The 23,845-nt window shown below is 34.7% G+C and overlaps 1 protein-coding gene across 1 annotated transcript; it reads left to right on the top strand.

The window, feature by feature from the left end:
• Positions 1-19,170: 19,170 nt before the first annotated feature.
• si:ch211-207n23.2 lies at positions 19,171-22,127 on the top strand. The gene is made up of 3 exons (NM_001386226.1): positions 19,171-19,471; positions 20,708-20,803; positions 21,815-22,127. Exons 1-3 carry the CDS (start codon positions 19,387-19,389, stop codon positions 21,895-21,897), a joined length of 264 nt encoding a protein of 87 aa, NP_001373155.1. The 5' UTR covers positions 19,171-19,386; the 3' UTR covers positions 21,898-22,127.
• Positions 22,128-23,845: the final 1,718 nt, after the last annotated feature.

Raw genomic sequence — 23,845 nt, 5'->3', positions numbered from 1 at the left:
TCACTTTAATATCATTCAGTAAGTTCAATTTAAACAATTAAAAGCAAATGAGCACCAAACAACATCACAATCTCTGTAAGAGTAATACGCTCGAGTGTCCTCCTGGGCTTCAGTTCATGGCACCAGTTAAACACTATGGGGAAACTTCCCTGCTTCAGCCAAGTAACCCTGTGAGCAATAAAACACTGCAGTCCTCTGTAGCACACCCTCGTGTTGTCTGTAATAGTGTTGTCTCGGCACTGAAGTTTTAAATACGTCCAATTCCTGCTAACATTCAAGTGCCGTTGAGCGCATTCATAAAAAGCGATTATTTACCATAGTATTCACTGGTGCTCAACAATTTACCGCTCGTCACCCAGTACAAACACAGATACACGGACACTGGAGCGTGAAGCAGCCGTGAATATATAGCCGAGGAATCAGTCGAGTCATCAAGCAGATCGCTCTTCTGTGTTTGTACTCGGTAAACAGCGGAGGGTGAACTGATGACCTTCTCGGCCAATCACAGTCATTTCTGTCGAGCAAGTGAACACAATGGCAAATCAGCGCTGTTTTAAGAAAGCCATCAACAGTGTCTTAAATGTTAAGGGGAAATTTATGTTTTTTCTTTTAATTCAGTATCGTGACAAGTCTAATATGGTGAAAGAATCAGCTTATTTTACTCGAGTTTGATAAATGGCATCTAAAATGTGTGTTTGGGAAAGAAAACGTTAACTAACTAGTGCCAATTCCCTTAACTTAGCTGAAAATGAGGTCTGATATCCCTTTTTATTTTCTCCATTCATTCAGAATGGACCTTCGGGTCACTCTGTGAAATTATAAATTTGTGTCACGTTCTCTTCGCTGATAAGATATACACCCAAGTACACAACGTTCCTATGTAACTCTCAACGATACTTTCGGGTTTCTTCCAACCACAGCAAGAAAAATGGCGGCCGCATGAAATCAGTCTATAGCTATGTTTCTATCAGAAGATGCAAATTCAATTCATGCACAAAACCGGAATATTGCATATAAGACATGCGAATGAAGCAACGTGAAAGAGAACAAAATCGTCACTTCCTGATAAACTGGTGTCAAATATCAACAGTAAAGACGGAATTTGCTGCAGTGTGAGAAGCTGTGTGAATCTTTTCTTTAATTAATAAATTATTTGCGACTCAGAAGACGATGCTGTGACACAATGAACACGTGGTGGTGTTTTAAAATGTGAGACGTGGAGCACAGATGCTTTTGACAGTTTTGGAGGTAGTTGATGATATAATAACATTAATAGTGAAATGGTTAAGGTGTTTTAGAATGGCCAAAACAACATTTCAGATGTTTTACAGTGTGCTCAGCCTGCTGGTCTGTCCATTCACATGTTGTACACATGATCTCTTATAACAAAATCACATGACCCTTTAACGTGCATACTGGAATTTGTTCGGTAAAAGTGTTTCCATCGTAGTTTATGCACATATTTTCTTATCAAATAAAAAGTTTTTCCACTCTCTTACCCCTCTTCCCCTCTCTCTACTTCCATGCTTTCCCTTTTCCATTATTGTCCTATATAAATAACGGTTAAAAACCCATAAAAATAATTTTAAAATATTCTAAATACACAAATGAGGTATAATTTCACCAATTTTGTAATGATATTATTCACATATTAATATTCACAAATTGTGTAATATTACTACTTGTTAAATAATTGGCATATATTCTACTATGACAAAATCGGAACATTAAAAATATCTTGTTTCTTGATTTTCCCGTTTTATCACTCCATAATTTAGAAAACACTTAGACATACAAACAACACTAGAAAAAAATTTATTTGCAATAAGGCGACAGTGTGGGGGTTAAGCGGTAAGCATGGTTGCCTCACAGCAAGAATAATAGGAGAAGATACAAACTCCACACTGAAAGACCTCCTGGTCCAATTAGGACTCAAAACAGTGGTCTTTCTTCATATATATAATATTAATGCTGGTCAAAGATTAATAGTGATTAATCACATCCAAAACAAACGTTTGTTTTGACAATTTTATATACACGTGTTTATACTATATATTTATTATGTATAGGAGATAATACACATACACATACATTAAAACAAAATTATATGTAAATATATATTTCAATTTATATACAACTTACACACACACACACACACACACACACACACACCCTTCAGCACATAAGTGCTGCTGGAATGGAAATGTATTGCTCAGTGCAGAAGATTTTGAGAAAACAGGCATTCAAAAATATGTATTGAAAATAAAAAAATGCTTACACAAACTGATCAAAATATGACAAAATCAACACTTTACTTTAGACTAAAAAAGCATTTAATAAAAAGCCAAAAAGTAAAAAAAAATCTCAAAACCAACATGCACAAAAGGTGTTTTTGCCTGCAGTGCGTCACCTTAATTAATCAACAGAGCAGGTCATTTACACGAGGATGGAGAGTTTTTCTTAAAGAAAGGTAATCAATATTGATGGCCTCTGGGCGACCCGTAAGAGATGACAACCCAAAAAAATCAAGGCTTTATTGCTTTGGAGTTGAAATTGCATTAGGATTCAAATTAAAAGTGACCATTCTGAATGAAAAATGACAGAGTACTGGAGCAGCTCTGAAGAGTCGAGGAGGATTTGACAGTCAGATCCAGAACACAAGTGACCAGCATGAGCATCAGAGAGTGATGTTCCTTTATTTATTTCCAAGTGATATTTTGCAAAGCCACATAATCATAGTATTTCCTATCTATTTCCAGAACAGAACAAATCACTGCAGTCCAATGACTTGCATTGCCTAGTTCAGTGGTTCTCAAAGTTGGGGTCATGAGACAATAAAGGGTAGTCACTTGGTGATTTCCAAAACTCAAATAAATGTTATTAAATTTTTATTAAACTATTATAATTGCCATATTTCATCCATTACCCACAGAATATTAAAAAAAAAACTACAACATATAAATCTAAATCCATCAGCCTTTCTTTTCTTTTCTTTTTTTTAATTGGATTGCGACTCCTGGGGTGTTTAGATTAACCACAATCTATTTTCTGACAACCTATATGGCACGCCAATACATTAAAAACAAGAGATTTGAGGTAATAATAAATTAAACACATTAAGAAATGATTACAAAAAATGATATGGTTGTTAAACTGTTGCACTTTTTGTGGTACCGATTTAGCTTTTATCTGTAGGTATAAGTTAAAAATATATATGTTTGTGTGTACATAAGTTTGTGCAGATTGAGGGAATTATGTTATATTAAATACTGTACAACTTATAATATATTAAAAACTGTACAATGAAACTGTACAGCCTAGTTTAGGTTTTTGCTGGTTGGTAGATTCTGTAATTGCAAAATTTGATTCCATGTATATTCAGTTAGGTCCATAAATGTTTGGACATCCACAAGGGATTTAAAATGAAACTAACAAGATGTGCTTTAACTGCAGACTGTCAGCTTTAATTACACCCAAATCAGGTGAATGCTGTAAGAATTATAACAGTTTGCATATGTGCAATTTGTGGCATTTTCCCTTTAGTTTTGTCTTCAGTAATTGAAATGCATGCTCAATTCGGATTCAGATCAGGTGATTGACTTGGCCATTGCATAACATTTCACTTCTTTCCCTTCAAAAACTCTGTGGTTGTTTTTGCAGTTTGCTTTGGGTCATTCTCTATCTGCACTGTAAAGAACTGTCCAATGTTTTCTGACGTATTTGACTTAATATGAGCAGAAAATATTGCTTGAAACTTCAGAATTTATCCTGCTGCTTTTGATCATCAATAAATACAAGAGAACCAGTTCTATTGACAGCCATATATGCCCACGCCATGACACTACCACCACCATGTTTCACTGCTTAGAATCATGAGCAGTTCCTTTCCTTCTCTATACTCTTCTCTTACCATCATTCTGGTAAAATTTGATCTTGAGCTCATCTTTCCATAGGATGTTGTTTCATCACTGTGATGGCTTTTTATAGTACTCTAATCTGGCCTTTCTGTTTTCGAGGCTCACCATGGTTTACATCTTTTGGTGAACCTTCTGTATTCACTCTGGTGTAGTCTTCTCTTGATTGTTGACTCTGACACAGATACACCTACCTCCTGCAGAGTATTCTTGTTCTGGCCAACTGTTATGAAGAGTGTTTTCTTTACCAGGGAAAGAATCCTTTGGTCGTCCACCACAGCTGTTTTCCATGGTCTTCTGGTGTTGCTGAGCTCACTGGTCTCTCTGATGGGTTTGTTTTGTTTTTTCAGCCTAATGATGGCTTGCTTGACTGATAGTGACAGCTCTTTGGATCTCATCTTGAGAGTTAACAGTAACGGATTCCAAATGCAAATAGCACACTTGAAATAAATTCTGACCTTTTATCTGCTCATTGTAATTGGTATAATGAGGGAATAACACACACCTGGCCATGGAACAGCTTAAAAGCTAATTGTCCAATTACTTTTGGACCCTTAACAAGTAGGAGGCACATGACAAAACTGTTGTAATTCCTACAGTGTTCACCTGCTTGGGATGTAAATACCCTCAAATTAAAGCTGACAATCTGCAGTTAAAGCACATCTTGTTTGTTTCTTTTTATATTGATTATGTTGGTGTATAGTGTCAAAAATGTTAGAATTTTGTCGATGACCAAATATTTTTGGACCTAACTTTATATACATTTGATTCCAATACATGTAAATGTATGTATTTTAAAAGGCTGTTGGTTTTAGTTATATTTTACAATAGTACCTTTACTATATATTGATTAAATAAATGCACTCATGGTAAGACAGAGAAAAATATACCAACCCTAGCCATTTCAGCAGCTGTAAATATAAACCATTAGACACAATCTTACAAAGTGGCCTTCCACGTCACACCTCAGGACAGTCATTAGTTCTGCTTTTGGGTCTGCGCCTTCTTGCATCCTGTGCCATTCTGAGAAACTGCCATTAAGATGAATGCCAGTCCTAATGGATGGCTTTCTCCAGGTGATACGAATAACAAGAAAGCCATGACTACACTCCCTTTCATGCAAAAACTCATTCAAAAAAAAAAAGTGTAGTATTTACTCGCGCTTCTAAATCTAACCGACCATGAGCTTTATTTAGGAGACCGTGACTTACAAACACAGGCCAACACACAGACTATATATTTAGACATTCACAGGGACGTCTCTGTTCCAAGAAGACCTTAAATAAACTGGCACAGAGTGACCAAAAGGATGCAGCTGGACCATCTATCTGACTCCCGCCGTCCAGCTCAATAGACAGAGAAGGGAAAAGGGAGGGGGCGTAGAACGAGCCTGAATGTGTGAAAGAAAGACGGATGAGGGCAGAATGGAGTGAGCACAATGTGAGCACCTGGATAAAGCTCCTCCGCATTACTCAGCCCTCATCCGGGACACTCCGGATACTCTCATCAAAGAGCCCTGCTGTCCTCTCTTTCACTTTAATAACTCCTCTTCCTGCTCTTTGAATTATTTTTACAGCATCACGTCTGAGCTTTAAATACTTCCTGGAACTCTGAGAGGTTCTGGTATGGCTTCGAGAGGCTGTTACAGAGGACACTGTATTATATTTAAACTTCAGCAAATTTAACAGCCGTCACTGTAAATGTTGTCAAGATCTCAAATGATCTTGTTTGCTGTGTGTTCAATCCACTTAAACTAACAAGTTCCTTCATGTTGTACCAACACAAATTGATTGTGTGGAACCCAGCATTTTTTACAGTGCAAGCTCATTTTTCCCTAGGTATCACTAAAGCTATTTAGTTGATCATGATTACATTTTTATGCTGTTTCAGAAGGTCATGTGAAAATTTATGAAGTGCCTTTATGCATTACCACTGCCTGTAGTGTTACTGCCTGTAGTGTCAGCTGCCTAAGCGTTTAAATTACAATAAAAAACAAAAGTTTGAATTGTTTTTTATTTTCAAATGTTCCCTTTTTATTTAGTTTTAGAACTCTTATTGTGTGTTTTTGTAATTTTTGTTAGTTTTTAAGACAATATATTTTTATACATTTATTATTTAAGTTTTATTTTTTAGGACATGCTGTAAAACTAAATTAAAGTCAATCATTACAGGAAATATTATATACAATATTTTTAAGAGGTATAAGCAAACTGGTTCTGGACTGGTCTATTTTATTAGTATTTTTTCTTCTTTTTTTGCTAAACTATGCAGTTAACTTTCTTAAAATAAATAATACATCTTTTTTTCGGTCGCACTTGTTGACTTAACTATTGTTTAGAAAAATCTACAATCCATTTGTCTGTGTTTGTCTCCCAGCATGTAGCTCTATAAAAGGCAGCTTTAACGGAGAGGCAGAGAGGCCAATGGCCCTGCATAGCTGTGAGGGACAGAAGTACAGAAGGTCATCTACAGCATGGCTGATGAGGCTCTGTCTGTAACCCAACTCACTGAGGGAACAAAAGGCCAGCAAGGTCACGACCCCTAACAGTCTCTCAGCCGAGTGCAAGGATAGAGTTCAGCTAGACAAAGAAAGGGATGTGGATATACTGAGTCATTAGCTGCTATTCAGCACTGCAAGTGTCAAATATCTCTCTCAAAAAAATTGAATACTTGGGAAAAGTTAACTATTGGAAAATATTCAACAGGGTGTAAAGGTTTATTTTGCATTTGGTTTGTCATGCTGTTTATTAATTTATTTTATTGTTGTTCATTCATTCATTTTATTTTCGGCTTAATCCCCCTTATTTATCCGGGGTCACCACAAGCGGAATGAACCATAAACTTATCCAGCATATGTTTTACACAACGGATGCCCTTCAAGCCGCAACCTAACACTGGGAAACACCCATACACACATTCACACTCGTACACTATGGACAATTTAGCTTACCCAATTGACCAGAACCACATGCCTTTGGACTGTGAGGGCAACCAGAGCACCAGGAGGAAACCCACGCGAACGCAGGGAGAACATGCAAACTCCACTCAGAAATGCCAACTGACCCAGTCGGGGCTCGAACCAGCAACCTGCTTGCTGAGGCGATTGTGAATTGTGTGAATTGTGATGAAGATAGTTTTGCAAAGATCATTTTGTGGATTAACTTGACAGAACATCTATCTGAAAGATCATGTGACTCTAAAAACTGTTTACAAGTACTGGTTGTTGAAATTTCAGATTTAGATGTCTTCTAACATGTATCATTTATAAATGTTATTTTTGTTAATTATTTGTATGGTGTTTATCTTCATTTCTGTTTATGTTCATTTTTTTGTTTAAATAAAAAAATGCAATAATAAAAATAATGATGGCTGCAGCATGGCTTTTTTATTTGATGAATGTTTTTATTTTAGATTTATTTGACAATTTTTTTTCTACATTTAAATACTGTATAAGCCATCATTATTGTTATTTCTGTCTCTGAAAATTCTACAATAGATTTGATATCAATACAGAACTTAAGCCCCGCCCCTTTGTTGCACGGCGACCCGGGAAAATTTAAACCCTGAGCCCCACCCACAAACACTGTAGAAAGAAAAAGAGGAAGACATCACAAACCATATGGGAGTTGTTGGAATAATCAGGTAAAAAATAAATGCATATTATAAGACAATGAAAGTGTTTTTCGACTTTGCATGCATATCAGACTGTTGTTGGAGACCCCCAAAACCAAAATATGACCCTTATATGGCATAATAGGGGCTCTTTAAACATCTCCAATCGACATTATTTCCATTTTGACCAAATCCAGCTCTAATACACATCTGAGTATACAATTTGGTGTAAATAAAAGCTCTGTCATTATTGCTTTACAAAAACAACCAGAAGGTGATATTTAAACAGATGAGCACCTGACGGGTCTTGGAGAGCTACTTTGCGCTTCTGTCCCCATTCTTCATGTATTGTACCACCTACAATCTCAGTCATACCTCTCGCCTAATCGCTGTAGCACAAGGCCCTTTGGAAGACTCCGACTCCATCACTTAATCCTGTGTCCTGTTTGATTCTGCAAGGCACTCATCGCAAGGCTACGTGAACAGAGTGGAATATGGTTTCACGCCCGGCTGGTTATTTGATTAGGTATAGCGAAGGTTTATGTGATAAAGCGCCAGCCAGCTCTCGCTGTAGTAAGCTCTGTTCCAATTCAGAGACAAGGACAAGAGGAACACATGTACGGTGTGGGACAAGCCCAGAGTTTAATGTCATCATGCTGCAGTTTCTCCACACACCTTCCTGAGAGGGTAAAACATGACTCGCATCGCATTAAAGGGACAGTTCACACAAAAATGAAAATCACTTCACCATCTACTCACACTTAAGTGATTCTAAACATTGAAAAGGTTTGGAACAAGTGGAGGATGAGTAAATGATGATCATATTTTCAACTTGTGATCATAGGTGAATTAGGTCATGTCCAGACTAATAAGTAAAATGCCGCCCACATCAAGATGGCCTTTTTAGGCAGAAATAAAATTTTTAAATACGGTCTCTTTGAAAAAGTGATACACTTTAAAATACCATTTCCGATTCACACGCTGCGTCTGAAATCGCATACTTCCATGCTGCACTCTAAAAAACCTTGAGTTATTTATTTAATCCAATGGTTGAGATGAAAATATTTGGTGCTTTGTTGGGTTATTTTGTTTACCTTTTTTGGGGTTACTTATTAATAACTCAATTAGTTGGGTTAAATATTTGGTGCTTTGTTGGGTTATTTATTTAATAACTTAACCAGTTGGGTTAAAAATGTTAAATTTCAACAGAACGGATTTAACTGCCACAGAACAGCTGTATTATTATGCATACGTAATGTTGTTTTTGCGTCATAAAAAGTTTAAGCTCTAACACAATTTTATTTTGTTTTAAATCAAATTACCTCTCAGTGTTGGGTTTTGTTACAAATGTAATGGAAATAAAAGCATTTTCAATATTTATGAAAACAAGCCATTTACACAGCCATAACTAAATAACTAGTAGAAGCAATACCAAAAAATAAATAACATTTAATCAAAATAAGCCAATGCATTGGGTTAAAATAACCCATGGTTGGGAAGGTGCTATAGTAACCTATAGTTTGGTTATATGTTGGGGTATTTTTAATCCAAGCATTTTAACTGAGTACGCTAAAATCAGTATGCAAGCTGAGGAGTTTGTCGGAATTCATAGCATTTGAAAAACATTATGCAAGAAGCACCAGGATGACTTACTACTGCTAGCAAGATTTTGAAGTGTGCATTAGATGGACCTTTATTTAGTTATGTATTAGTAACTCAACCAGTTAGGTTAAACATTTGGTGCTATGTTGGGTTATTTTCAACCTTTATTGGGTTATTTATTTAATCACGTAACCAGTTGGGTTAAAAATGTAGAATTTCAACAGTCAGCTGATTTAACAGACACAGAACAGCTGTATTATTATGCTACATAATGTTGTTTTTGCGTTATAAAGTTTATTTAAGCTGTAACACAATATTGTTGTTGTTGTTTTTTTTATCAAATTACCTCTCCGTGTCGTGTTTTTTATATCCATTTCACCAGCACTCTTAGTTACTGATGATGCAAACACAGATAACACAGAAAAAAATATTTTTCTACCTCTGTGTTCATTTCTACAGTTTTTTTTTTTGTTTGTTTTTTTTTTGAAGAAATGATACACATATTTGAGATATTCGGCCATCATTTTCGCCTTTAGGACCCAGTGGAGACATTAACTCAATAATAAAAATAGTAATAATAATAATAATAATAATAATAACAACAGTAATAATAATAATAATAATAATAATAATAACAATTTATTATATAGCCACTTTTTGGCAAACTAACCCAACAAATAAGTTATTTTTGTTACCAATATTCTTGGGTTAACCTTAATTGGGTTAAAAATAACCCAACAGCAGGTCCGAGCCAAAACAACCCATCATTGGGTTACCTGTTGGGTTATTATTAACCCAACTGTTTAAGTGAGTTGTTAATGTCAGACTTCAAAGGACACAAAATGTTTAATCAGCGTTTCACAGTCTATGTTCTACGTTATTCAAAGTAACAATGTGGATGGTCGTTTCCCTCAACATATTGCCTGGTGTTTTAAAAGTAAATAAACACTAGGCAGAAATGATGTAGCTCAGTCGATGCCAATAGCCTTGTGGTTAGTGCGTCAACACATAGCACCAAGGTGCTCACAGCAACCTGAGATTGATTCCCGGCTCGAGGTCCTTTACCGATCCTTCCCCTATCTCTACTCCCCACACTTTCCTGTCTGTAAAATCTCCACTGTCCTATCCCAATAAAGGAGAGAACCCTTAAAAAACAATTATAAAAATTTTTTATAATTTTTTTTTTGTTTTAATGCATGTGCAATAGAGGGATGAAATCTTTTTCAGTCATTTCAGTGTGGATGATGACTTGAAACAATTGAAAATGATGGTCACAGACACAACAAGCCGACATCAAAGTTCTAGCTATACAACAAAAAAGATGCCTTACGGTGGCTGAATGTATAGCAAAAAACACACCAGAGAACAGACAATACAAAAAGAGAAAGTATCTTTCTATACCATGTGACAGAATCTGTATTGTCATTCCATAAAGGGTAACAGGAACTAGTGCAGCACACATACAAACCATAAACAAAGCAGCATCTACATACCATCTTAACAGTACTTCTTATAAAATATGTCTGATAATTCTTGTGTCAAAACTGAAATGCAGGGTTGGGGGGTATGGTGAGTGGAAGTTGATGATGAAGAGTGAGGGAGGGCTCAACTCTTCAAGCCATCCTCCTCCAAGATGCCACCCTGGGCAATTGCCCATATTGTCCATGCCCAAATCCACCACTGCATGTTAAACATACCCCAAACAAACTAGCTTGACAGACGCTCAGCCATCAACCTGGCTTGATGAGTCATGGTCCTGGCCTTTAAAATGCAAAAAAAATAAAGAAATAAATAAAAATGCGTAGACATTATTTACAACATTATTTACATTTATAATAGCCCGGAGCTTAAGCTGCCTGTCACATATTGATACGCATCAAGTATGTCTATCAAGACTAGATTAAACTTTAGCCATGGGTATTGTGTTAGCTGTATAAATAGTTTGGGATTCTCACAGTGCTATTATCAGTGGCTTGCATTTTATGAAACATCAAATACAACATCAGCTAAAAAATCTTCTTTAGTGTTCCACTGAAGACAAAAAGGGTCACATGCTGTACATCTTGGATGGAAAAGCAAACGAACAGCAAGTATAATTTTTGAGTGAAATATTCCCTTTAAATTTATAGGAAGTTCTTGTTCTCATAAAACAGAGACCCTCAATAAAACTGCATTTTGAAATTGACTCTTTTCAGAGAGGATCTGTTTCGGGTCTATGCAGGATCATTACAGAGTCTTCTTTCATTAAACTTCTGCGTTGCTCTATTATTGATTTCTGGAAATGCTACCAACTTTCAACTGCATTTAGCAAAGCCGTCCTTCATATATAGCAGTATTGATATATACACAGGGTGATCAGATTTCTGTGAGTGGAATAATGGGATATGAATATGTGATTGGATGGTGATTTTGTTCTTCAAAAAATACTATGACATGACTGGTTTTACCATTGTGTTGGCTATTTTTGTGTAACAGAAGTCTATCACTAGGGCTCAGCTCTAGATTTTTTTCAGAAAAGTAAAAAATGGCACAAATATAGTCACTTTTAAGACTGCTGCCGTTTTTGACTAAAAATAAATGTTTGTTTGTTTAGCTCTAGGTGGGTGGGTAATCTGTTAACCACATCCATTCCTGCGTTTGGAAAGCGGCCGGTCTGCAGTGTGACATGAGGGGCCGTGGGCAGGCCGATTAGAAAGCTGCTTCATTACCCTTTGTCACATCAACTCAGATTTATGAGGCCTAATGGAGGACACTCTGTTTCTGCAATTTACCGAGGGAGATGGGGAATCGGAAGCTTTTTTGCTATCCAGTCCAGTCGCTACATTGCTCTCGGGAAGAAAAAAATTACTTTCAGCAGCGGGATCAGACTGCTTGCCCTGTCAGTCTGTTTGAGTTTGCAAATGGGGTCATTTATTTCAGAAATGTAGTGGCAAAGCAATCTGTAGGGTTGTTGGAATGAAAATTGCAGATTATTCTGACCAGCTGCATTCTGGAGAGATTTTAGCTGTTTAGCCATGAAATGCAATGAAAACAAGGGAAGCACTCACACAAATGATTGGCTCAATGGCAGCATCTGCTGGACATTAACAACACTGCAGTCTAGAATAAAAGTGCTCTGCTACACGCCTCTCTGTTTGCTGTAAAGACTAAGATTTAAAAGTTAAAGTTTTTAAAAGTTAAATGTTAGGACGATTTTAGCTTTCATCTGTATCAAAATGACTGAGAAGGCCAATCTAATTAAAGAAAACAAGGCCTTACTGTTCAGATGAATCCCAGTATGACTCTTCAGTTGTTAACTGTGGGAGGTAAGATATAAGTACCTAAATATTTTATATTTCATTCATTTATTCATTCATTTTCTTTTCGGCTTAGTCCCTCTATTAACCTGGGGTCACCACAGCGGAATGAACTGCCAACTTATCCAGCGCATGTTTTACTCAGCACATGCCCTTCCAGCTCCAACCCATCATGGTAAAAACACCCATATACACAATCATTCACATACATACACTACCGTCAATTTAGCTTACCCCCTTCACCTATACCACTTGTCTTTGGACTTGCAGGGGAAACAGAAGCACCCGGTGGAAACCCACACGAACACAGGGAGAACATGCAAACTCCAAACAGAAATGCCAACTGCGTTCACGTGAAGGTGTAGGGGTGACCCAATTCTCTTTAGCTTGAAGGCATAAGGCTAAGGGAAGGCATAAGGCTAACCCCTTTAAACAGAATTTTTTTTAGGACCAGACTCGAAACCAATGGGTACAAACATTTCCCAGAATACACCAGCCACAGAGGTCAGGAGATGCACAAATTTGTATTTTTTGTTATTATTATGATTCTTTACAACAAACAAGCATATGTTTTAATACATTCATAATAGCGTTTGTGTTTAAATCTTAAAAAAAAAAAAAACAACAACTCTAGATTTCGCTATCTGTAATCCTTAATAATAACATTACAATATAGCAGTCCCATAACAAACTTTCACATCTGACACTTGATTACACTCAAATCCCCTGTCAGAAAAGTCTGGCTGGGAAGACCTTTTTACAGTGTCTGGTATAATGCTAATGTTGTTTTCTTGTGTTTACATTGATGAATATGGCGGTGAAAATTATATGGTATGGCAGGGTGTAAATGATAACATGATATTGTTGCCTTCAGTGATTTCCTAAAGATAAATACCAAAAAAAAAAAAAAAAAACTCAAATAACTACAGCAGTCGCCACTGTCAATGTCATATGAAGCAAGAGATCGTGATGACATATGATGACGTGTGCAGATGCTGTAGTGCTGTCCCATTTCTTAGGCCTAAATTCTGAAGCCCTTCCCCTTCACACTCTGTTTCAAGGGCCAAGGGGAAAGGGAGGAGGGAGAGGTAGGGGTACAAAAAATAAAATTGGGATTGGGCCTAAATAGCATTCAGTTTCTGTTACGTGTGAACGAGCGCGAGCACAAGTAATAAATTGCAGTTCACTAATTGACCACCGGTATCACTAATAACAACAATCTGAATTAGTAAACTACAAAAGGCATTGGAAAAATGACCATGAGTTTATTATGCATCCTAATAAACTGCAAAGTATTAGCATTAAGAAATTGCATGCAGGCATTTGTATTCTTATGGCGCCAGTTTTATTTATTTTCTTGCAAGATACTAGTTATAAGACATACGGTCTGTTCTGAACATCATCTTCTGCCGAGGGAATTATGAGATGTCACTGCAGACTAGCAAGATCACCTTCAGAAGGTCACACTGCCAGCGCATAGTTCCAAACCATAAAACACAACACTTTGTTTGCTTGGACTCAGCTGGAAGTACGTACAGTCTGTGCTCAGAGCTGTAAAGAAGTTTATAAAATGTGCTGTTTTAAAGTTCACAGGGCTCATTTTTTATAAACTAGCAGCTCTAAATCTCAAGTCATGAGCACCTGTCACTTGAATTCACAGAGGCCAAACAAATCCCCAAATGTTTATTGAAGTGATTATTTATGCAGGAACCAATTTGCTTACTAAATGGAACTTTTAGCAATTCATTTAATGCAGCAAAAATTACATTTGGAGCCCAAGGTTTCATTTGGTTGAGTGGTGTAGGAATGAACAGCAAGCTTTCCAATAAATTGCTTTTATTAAAAAAATGAATTAATGGATCAATAGGAGTATGGCTGAGTGATTTATGAATAAATAGATGGATGGATGACTAACGAGAGAGAGAGAGAGAGAGAGAGAGAGAGAGAGAGAGAGAGAGAGAGAGAGAGAGAGAGAGAGAGAGAGAGAGAGAGAGAAAGAAACAGATTGATGTTTAAGTTGAAGAATGTTTATGGTCTTCAACCCAAGTCATAATAATCTTAAGTAGCCTATTATTAATTATTTTGGTATGCTAACAACAACATACAGTAAATGTTTGTTTTGTTTCAAGGCCATTGCATGAAGTATAGTTCAGGTTCCACGTATGCACTGCTTTATACACTGTAAAAAATGCTGGGTTCCACACAGTTTCTTCTTGTTGTCCCAACACAAATCATTCTTTCATTCATTTTCTTTTCGGCTTGGTTACTTTCGCCATAGCAGAATGAACCGCCAACTTATCCAGCATATGTTTTATGCAGAGGATGCCCTTCCTGCTGCAACCCATCACTGGGAAACACCCATACATTCCCATTCACACATAAACTACGGACAATTTAAGTTTATCCAATTTACCTATGGCACATGTTGTTGAACTTGTGGGGGAAACCAGAGCACCAGGAAACCCACACAAACACAGGGAGAACATGCAAACTCCACACAGAAATGCCAACTGGCAAGGCCAAGGCTTGAACCAGTAACCTGCTGCTGTGGGGCAACAGCACTACCCACTGCGCAACCACGTCACCCTAGCACAAATCAATTAGGTTAACTTAATTGTTTTTTAATTTTAAGTGGATTGTAAATAATGAAATTTAAGTTGTCCAAAATACAAAAAAAAAACCCAGAAGGAATTGTGTTCATTCAGCTGATTTTGAATAAGTACTTTGAACAAAGAGAAAACAAATATTTTTTTGTGTATTAGTGCATACATAATGCCATGATATATTTATTTAGAAGCAACATGCATGTTTTAACACAATATGTATATTCATATGTTATTAAAAACATACATTAATTCATATGTGTTCCAGTATTTTTTACCTTATATTAAATCTTTATTCGTCTTTGCAAAGGCCATAGTAACAAGGGTAAAATGTGGATGCCTGATGTCTAATCATTTGTTTAATCTTTGTTGCCCCCTGCTGTCTGTGTCAGTGAAATATATGTTGTTGACGTACACATTACTGCATATATCTTTTGATTTCAGTTCCTTTGGATTTATAGTAGTCAACATTTGAAGTGGATCAAGACTTTTATCAAAGTTGTCCTAAAACTATATATATAAATATAATATATATATATATATATATATATATATATATATATATATATATATATATATATATATATATATATATATATATATATTAGAACTATTAGAACGATCATATTTTATCCATAACCTACAGAAGATTGGTTATGGATAAGATAAGATTATGGATAAGATAAGATTGGTTATGGATTCGCTTTGGATAAAAGCGTCTGCTAAATGACTAAATGTAAAGATTAAAGAGTATTTAACAGTTATTATAAAAAAAAAAAGGAAATGAAAAAACATCAACCTTTCCATTTTTTTCCATTGGATTGAAACCCCTGGGTTGTTTATGTTATATTAATGACACAGCAATAGTGCCATAAATTTAACCAAGGCTTAATTTGTGCCGTGACAACCCCCCTAACCCCACTTTATGGTGTGGTCAGAGTTAAATTTGGTAAATCCTTCATTTTGACTACTAAACTAATAGCACTATGAAACCACAACCCATTTGCTCATGCACAGAGCAAGCTCATACACAACACACACAAAAAAGTCAAATGAATGAGAAGGCATGTGGAAAAACACAGTCTAAATCAAGTCATTTTAGCTTGTCAAAGTCAAATTTATGCATAAAAAATATATTTTCTCAACAGCAAAATTGTGGCTAGTAAAAATGGCGGCTAGTTGGAAATCTACTAGCCACAGTTGCTGGTGATCAAAAAAGTTAATGTCAAGCTTTGAATAAAAGGCATTCATTTTACAGCTGAGAGAGGATGATCTCTGCATCAAAATCTCCTAAACAAATAAATAATGACTATAAAAATGATTCGGTTGTTAGACTGCTGCACTTTTTTGTCTTTTCAATATGCTCATGTTTATGTAGTTCCTATTGGTGTGTGTGCACATTGTATGCAATGTTTGTATGTTTATAACCACCTTCAAGTATAGTGGGTGTTGTGAGTAAATGTTATTTTAGGGGCAGTGGTGGAAAGTGTAATTAAAATAAAATCATACTCAAGAGTAAAAAGTAGCCCTTTTAAAAGTACTCATGGGTAGTATTATGCTGTGAATGGTTGATGTGTTTACATGCAGTGTGTGCATGTGCGTGAAAACCAAAAAGATATGGACGTAGTATCGGTGATGTCACCCATGGGTTTCTGAAGAACGCAAAAGAAGCAGAAGTATGCGTGGCCAACCATCGCCATTTTGTTTGCACGCCATCGCACTGACCGGGGGATACAAAACAAAGGCAAAGAGGGGGGCGTGAATGAAGCTACAGATGCCTGCTAGCATTTTGCTTAGAGAGGCTTATTTTTGGGAGAAATGCTTAATACTTTAGTCCCTATAACTTGTTTGTGTTCAGATAACATGTGCTTGGTTGTACACTTTATTAATAAAGTGTTTAGACTTTTAAAAAACACTGAAATAATAAATTGAATCACTAAACATTGTTCTTATGATGTTTTTCTACAGGAAGAAAGCGCAAATAACTTACAAAAACTTTAAATACAGTCTGTGTTAGTAAATGTAAGGCTATTTATGAAATCCAGGCATAACATTGTATCACAATGCTTCAGATGACTTTTCTAGAGCCTACAGCTAATCAATCTGTCAGATTCTGGAGTGCATTACAACTCTAAAGAAAACTACAAATGATAAATGATCTTAAATAAAACAAATACATTTATAGAGATGGTATACAAGTATATAATTTCACTCACCTGGGAAATGGAGGCCACGTGAATACTTTGTGAGCACAATTAAGTGCACACAGCATGCCATATCATCTGATAATTGTAGGAAATAATTCCAAAAGGCAACTGACTGTGTAAAGCCACAGAAAACAAAACAAAAATACGATGTATATGCCAAGATCAGCGGCTGATCAGCTGGAATTGGCTAAGGTGAAGTGATGGCGACCAGCGAGACCTAGCTGTCACTCAAGTGGCCACACCCTTAATTATGCAGATTTAATATAACATAATATAAACTAAAGGGATGAGCTATAAAATAGTTCACCCCCTCACAGTTGTCATGAAGAGTATTATTAGCTATATGAACCAAAATGGTTCTTTGTACCAGGCAGCAAACACCTTTTTTTTTCTTCTGCAAAGTTAGCCATTGAAACATTGGGCTCTATAGAAATTTGCTCTATTATGAAGCCTGGAATTTTGAAGAATTGCAGTTTCAGTTACTTTCATATTTGCTTCATGAGGGAGTGCGGGAGATTGCCGCTTGGTGAAAACGTAACATTCTGTAGTGCATTTAGTGATTGTTTAAGGTCATTTGAGCATTTCAGTCATTATACATAGACATTATCTTCCCATCAGTGACATGCAGGCTAAACAGTCACAGGAGGATTGTGTGTTAAGATTTTGGACACTTTCCAAACATGTCTTGAATTTATTTTTTATTTTTTTATTTGAGTGGACTGGTATCAAAAAAAAAAAAAAATCAAGTGTCTAGGTTGAAGGAAAATAGTGGAGTAAAAGTATTGATACAACATTAAAAATGTACTGAAGGGAAAGTAAAATTACACATTTTTAAAACTACTAGTAAATTACAATTCCTGATAAATACTCCTCAATTACAATAATTTGAGTATTTGTAATTTGTTAATTTACACCACTGTTTGGGAGTCGAAGGCTAAAAACCTTGGGAACCCCTGTTATAATATATAGTCCTTTACAAAACAAATACATTTAAATTACAAGTTCATTAAATATTTAATGCTTTCCTCATTAATAACAATATGTACAGCAATTATTATAGCAAGTGCATCAAAATAACAAGTGTAAACACTTATATTTGCTTTAACAATGCTTTAAATGGCCGTATTAAGCAATATTGAAAAATACATGCAGAGTTATGAAAAAACTTTTCTGATATATTGTTATTTTTTTATTTTTTTATTTTTTTGAGAGGAAAATATTCTTTAAATTCCGTCAGCTTCACTATACTCAGTAGCTGAGCATCTCTTGATCCTCTAATGTCTCTACTCGAAGCAATAAATCAAAAACTTCTATAGAAATGCCAGAGCCTAAAAACAATAAAATAGTAATCTTCAGACAGATTACCCATAAGACACATCCGTGCCTCAGCTCTAATAAGCAATGAATTCGCTTGGCTTCATGGCCCTGAGGTACATGCTATTAGAGATCATTTTGCCAGCTGGCCTGTAATTTCAACTTTGAGATGAGATTTGCATTTTTAATAAGAGGTAAGAGGCCATGAGAGGTTATGAAATAACTGAGTGATTTAGTAGAATGAGAAAGGGTCCAAGTACAGATCCCTGCGGAACACCAGAGGATTGTTGGTGTGAAGATTAATTGGATGCTTTCTGCGCTACCTGACAGGGTTAGCAATGCTGGAGGAATATAAATGTAAGGGCTCTGCACTTCAGAAACCCATTTCACAAAATAATGGCATTTAATAATTCAAGAATTGTACAAATAAGCAATATCTAAGTAGAATCAAAACGATTTGGAAGTTAGTTGTTATGATATTTTACAGAAGTGACATTAAATTGTTATTTCCTGTAAGTGTCGTGCGTTGTGGTTGAATATGCTAATGCTGGTTAATAGATAGTGATCTCAGTTTTAAAATTAGCAAAACATCATAGGTGGCAGGAAACAGGTTAAACAGGATATAGAGAAGAAGAAAAAAAAAGAACATGACTGAACTTTGCATCTTGGTTCAAACATTTAACAATTGAAAAAAAAATTATTTAACTTCCTTCTACGGGAACTAAGCTAAGATCTGTATCTAATTACAGTACATGAAACCTGTCATGCAGCATTACTTGTATGCTTTAGTAGGAATGTGTTTTTAGTAAAAGGTGTAACCAAGTAAGTATAAAGAACTATGTTCCTCTTCGTGACCAGACCAGCTTCCATCATGAAGACTCTAGTGTGTGCTCTAATTGTTGTGCTCCTCTGCAGTGCCTCAGGTACAGATGAAAATCTATCTATCTATCTATCTATCTATCTATCTATCTATCTATCTATCTATCTATCTATCTATCTATCTACCTATCTACCTATCTATCTATCTATCTATCTATCTATCTATCTATCTATCTATCTATCTATCTATCTATCTATCTACCTATCTACCTACCTATCTATCTATCTATCTATCTATCTATCTATCTGAAAATATCTGTTGATTAACAGTTTCCGTATTTTGTGTTTTCTGTTTATTTATGGTCATGAATTGCATTATGGGATGTCAATATCGGCTCTGCCGATGTTACGAATTCAACTGTACAGTTTAACAAAGTGACTTTTATTGACATTTTAGTAGTTTGAAATAATATAATGTTTAAGAAAAAATATCAAGAGAAATAAATCTGTAAAATAACAGAAGATACTGGCAGCTTATCACAAGGTTTTTGTTGCGTAATATACAACACCAACCCAGACAATAATTTTAAATGAAATGTTTTAATTAATGTTGTGAATTAATCAGATTCTTAAAAATAATAATCATAATAATAATTGAATACAGCCACTTGATTGAGAGCGGACATTGTGGAAAACATCAGCAAGTCAAAGCAAAGTGTATTTTTTAGTGGTAAAACTGAGATTGTTCATGTTTTTATTTCAAGATGTTTATTACAAAAATGTATAAGTATTAATAGAATTAAAATATTTTAAATGCAATAAGTTATAGTATTAATTAAATTATATAATAAATTATATATTAGATTATAATAATAAATTACTAAATTACATTGACAACTTCACAGTTTGGTATATTTACCTCCAGCCCACCACCCTCAATCAAGTTTAGTTTTTGGCCCTTCATAAGAAATGGATTGGGCACCCCAGCTTTACACAAAAAAATGTTGATAAAGTCCTTTTTTCCAACCTGTTAAGGTTAAAATTTGTTAAAAGAAAGATTAAGGTTTCATACTCTAATTCAGAAGCATAAATAATGGGGAAAATAAAAAATATAAAAACATGAAATCACAAAATGCAAAAAAACTGCTAATTTACAGACTTTTCTTTGTCCATCTATCTGTCTGTCTGTCTGTCTGTCTGTCTGTCTGTCAATGTTTTTTAAACCTCAAATAAGCAAATGTGATCTCATTTTTCAAAATGTAGTGTACCAAAATGTTTGAAAAATTTGATGTGAAATATAACAAAGTAAAGTAAGTAATGTGTGTGTAATCTCTCATCAGTGCACTCGCTGACATGCTACACATGTGTGGATGGGGACTGCAAGACCCCCACTGAATGCCCAGCCTCAAGCAATTTCTGCAAGACTGTTTCAACAGGTAAGCGATCAATTCAACAGTGAACAGCAAGAAGTATCAACAAAATTATTACTTTATTATTTTAAAACAAAATTGTTTATTATTATTATTATTATTATTATTATTTATTTTAGGATAATATTTAAAAAGAATTTGTATTTCATTATATTTTCTTTCATTTTATTTGTAGTTAAGCATCTGGTAATTATGTTACCTTTCTACATTTTTAGTTTAATATCTTGTTTTCATTACATTTCTGTTTGTCATTTATTATTTCATTGTAGTCATTTCATGGAAGCTTATTTCTACTACTCTTTTTACTCAAAATTGGGATTTCCATCTTACATTTGCTATATAAAATCTGAAATGTGATGTAAACTCAGAACTGGGGAATATAAATTCAGAACTGAGAGATTTTAATCTTCGTAAACTTTGAATTCCAAGATGTAAACTAAAATTTTGAGATCTCTACTTTTTTGAAATTGTTAGACATAATCTCAGAACTGTTAAATATAGATGTAGATGTATAAATGTAAACTCAGAATTGCAAGAAAAACTCAAAATTGTCAGATATGAACAGAAGTGCAAGATATAAACACAATATTTTAGAGAAACTCTGAATTATCAGATATAAACTTAAAATTGTGATGTACAAACTTCAAATTAGGAGATTATATAATGTAACATATGAGATACAAATACATTATGAGATACAAACTCTGTACTACAAAATGCAAACTTTGATTTGTGAGATATAAAGCCAGAATTGTGAAATACAAAGTAAACGAATTGTGAGATTAAAAACTAAATTGTGGGTCATTAAAATGACACTTCAAGATGTAAACTCAATATTATAAAAAAAGTTATGAAAATTATTTGGCAAATCAAACAAGAATTGCAATTTAAAAGTTTAAAATAATCAATTAGCTGAAATAAAAAATAAAGAATTTTAAATCATTTCCAATAAAAAAAAGTATTTATTTTTTTAAATTGGGTTTTGAGCTATTTTTCTTGTTATATTCTGAACCACAGCTTCTGTGTTCACCCGCACGTGTGAGGAGTTCTGTGTGCCTGGAGTGAACGTCTACTGCTGCACTTCTGATCTGTGTGACTGACCTCTCAACACCACCAGTCCTGTCCTGCCAGTCAGACACTAATGTTCATTATAATAGCATTATAGGGGGGGAAAAGTCACTTATTGGCTTTTTTTCTAATGACCCTTCTCCATCTGACTCAACATGATTTGCTTAACACTTCTTAAAAGGAATGTCTAAAAATTCTGGTTTCTGTTTTATTTCTGTATGATGATTTGGTTTATGAATGAAATAAAATCTGCTCAGTAAAATGCTGTATATGTGTGTGTTTTAGAGTGGAGTGTTGTCAGAGAGATGTAGGTCATTCAGGAGAGATGTTATGATGCCATATGTGCCTGGATTAACTGCTGCTTTTAACAGATGAGAAAACTGGAAGCTAAACATGCACTCCAGGCATTAATGTGGCTTTGATATGCATATCTCCCATGAGATGCAAAAAAATATATGTATATGAATATCAAATGCTGATTAAGGTTGATTTAAAGCATAATTACCAGCTTGTTTGCAAACAAGCTTAACTCTATGAATGTCAATGAGTTGCTCGGTGCATTTTACATAAAGTGTTGTTGATAAAATGTATAAAAATGTTAATTTATAACATGTTTTAGTGAACAATAGTTTGAAGATATACTTTTTAAACTTATATTTAGATAACTTCTAAACTTATTGTTATTCTTATTCTTCATATTATTATTATTATTATTATCATTATTATTATTATTATTATTATTATTATTAACTATTGCATTTTTATATATTTATTATTAATATTATTATTATTATTAACTATTACATTTTTATAAATTTATTATTATTATTATTATTATTATTATTATTATAAATGTATAAAAATGTAATAATAGTTAAATAATAGTAATAATAATAATAGTAATAATAATAAATGTATAAAATGTAATAGTTAATAATAATAATACTAATAAGAAAAAATGAAAAAATATAATAATAATAATAATAATAATAATAATAATAATAATAATACTAATAATAATAATAAACAACAAAAATTATTGTTATTATTATTATTATTATTATTATTCATTCATTTTCTTTTCGGCTTAGTCCCTTTATTAATCTGGGGCCACCACAGCAGAATGAATCGCCAACTTATACAGGCGCATTTTTACACAGCAGATGCCCTTCAAGCCGAAACCCATCTCTGGGAAACATCCAAACACACATTCACATACACACCCATACACTACGGACAATTTAGCCTACCCAATTCACCTGTACCACATGTCTTAGGACATGTGGGGGAAACCGGAGCACCCGGAGGAAACCCGCTCAAATGCGGGGAAAACATGCAAACTCCACACAGAAATGCCAACTGACCCAGCCGAGGCTCGAACCAGCAACCTTCTTGCTGTAAGGCAACAGCACTACCTACTGCGCCACCGTGTCACCCATAGTTTATTATTATTATTATTATCATTATTATTATTATTATTATGTAGTGGTATTTATTTATAGGTGTCTGGCTCTTTATTTAAAATACTATTGCAGTATTCACATTTAATTTTATTTACCTGCCTATTTTTTGCAATATTTGTGATTTCTACTGTCAATTTTTAGTAAAAATTCTATTCATTTTTTTCATTGTAGATGCTCTCAATAACAAACACAACCCAATAAAATACCTTCCGTCCCCATACACAAAAAAATTGGATTGCTTCTAATAATCTTAATTCAAACAAGCAAATGTGGGTCAGCTCTGAATTAATCCTCCCTTCTTTATTTCCATTTCCATGACGGCAGGGTTTGTTATTAAAGAGATTGAGGATTTTCTTCTCCTGAAACTAAGCAGCTGGGAACCTGCGCACCTTCTTTCACACAGCGCCCGGGACAGCAATTTATCTTGTCATGTTCTTTAATGGACAGCAAAAGATTAAGAGCCAGAGGCCTCTGCGTGTTGAATTGACATGACATTTTTGTCAATTTACAAGTTCTA

Source organism: Danio rerio, chromosome 15, assembly GCF_049306965.1.
Source record: "Danio rerio strain Tuebingen ecotype United States chromosome 15, GRCz12tu, whole genome shotgun sequence".
Lineage (NCBI taxonomy): Eukaryota > Metazoa > Chordata > Actinopteri > Cypriniformes > Danionidae > Danio > Danio rerio.
This window is presented reverse-complemented; position numbering and strand designations above follow the sequence as displayed.

Bases quoted from the DNA above. Each gene is read 5' to 3' on its own strand.
- si:ch211-207n23.2 (NM_001386226.1), top strand. From the start codon at position 19,387: ATGTTCCTCTTCGTGACCAGACCAGCTTCCATCATGAAGACTCTAGTG. The intron at 19,472-20,707 runs GTACAGATGAAA...ATCTCTCATCAG, and splicing joins GCTCCTCTGCAGTGCCTCAG to TGCACTCGCTGACATGCTAC. The intron at 20,804-21,814 runs GTAAGCGATCAA...TCTGAACCACAG, and splicing joins CTGCAAGACTGTTTCAACAG to CTTCTGTGTTCACCCGCACG.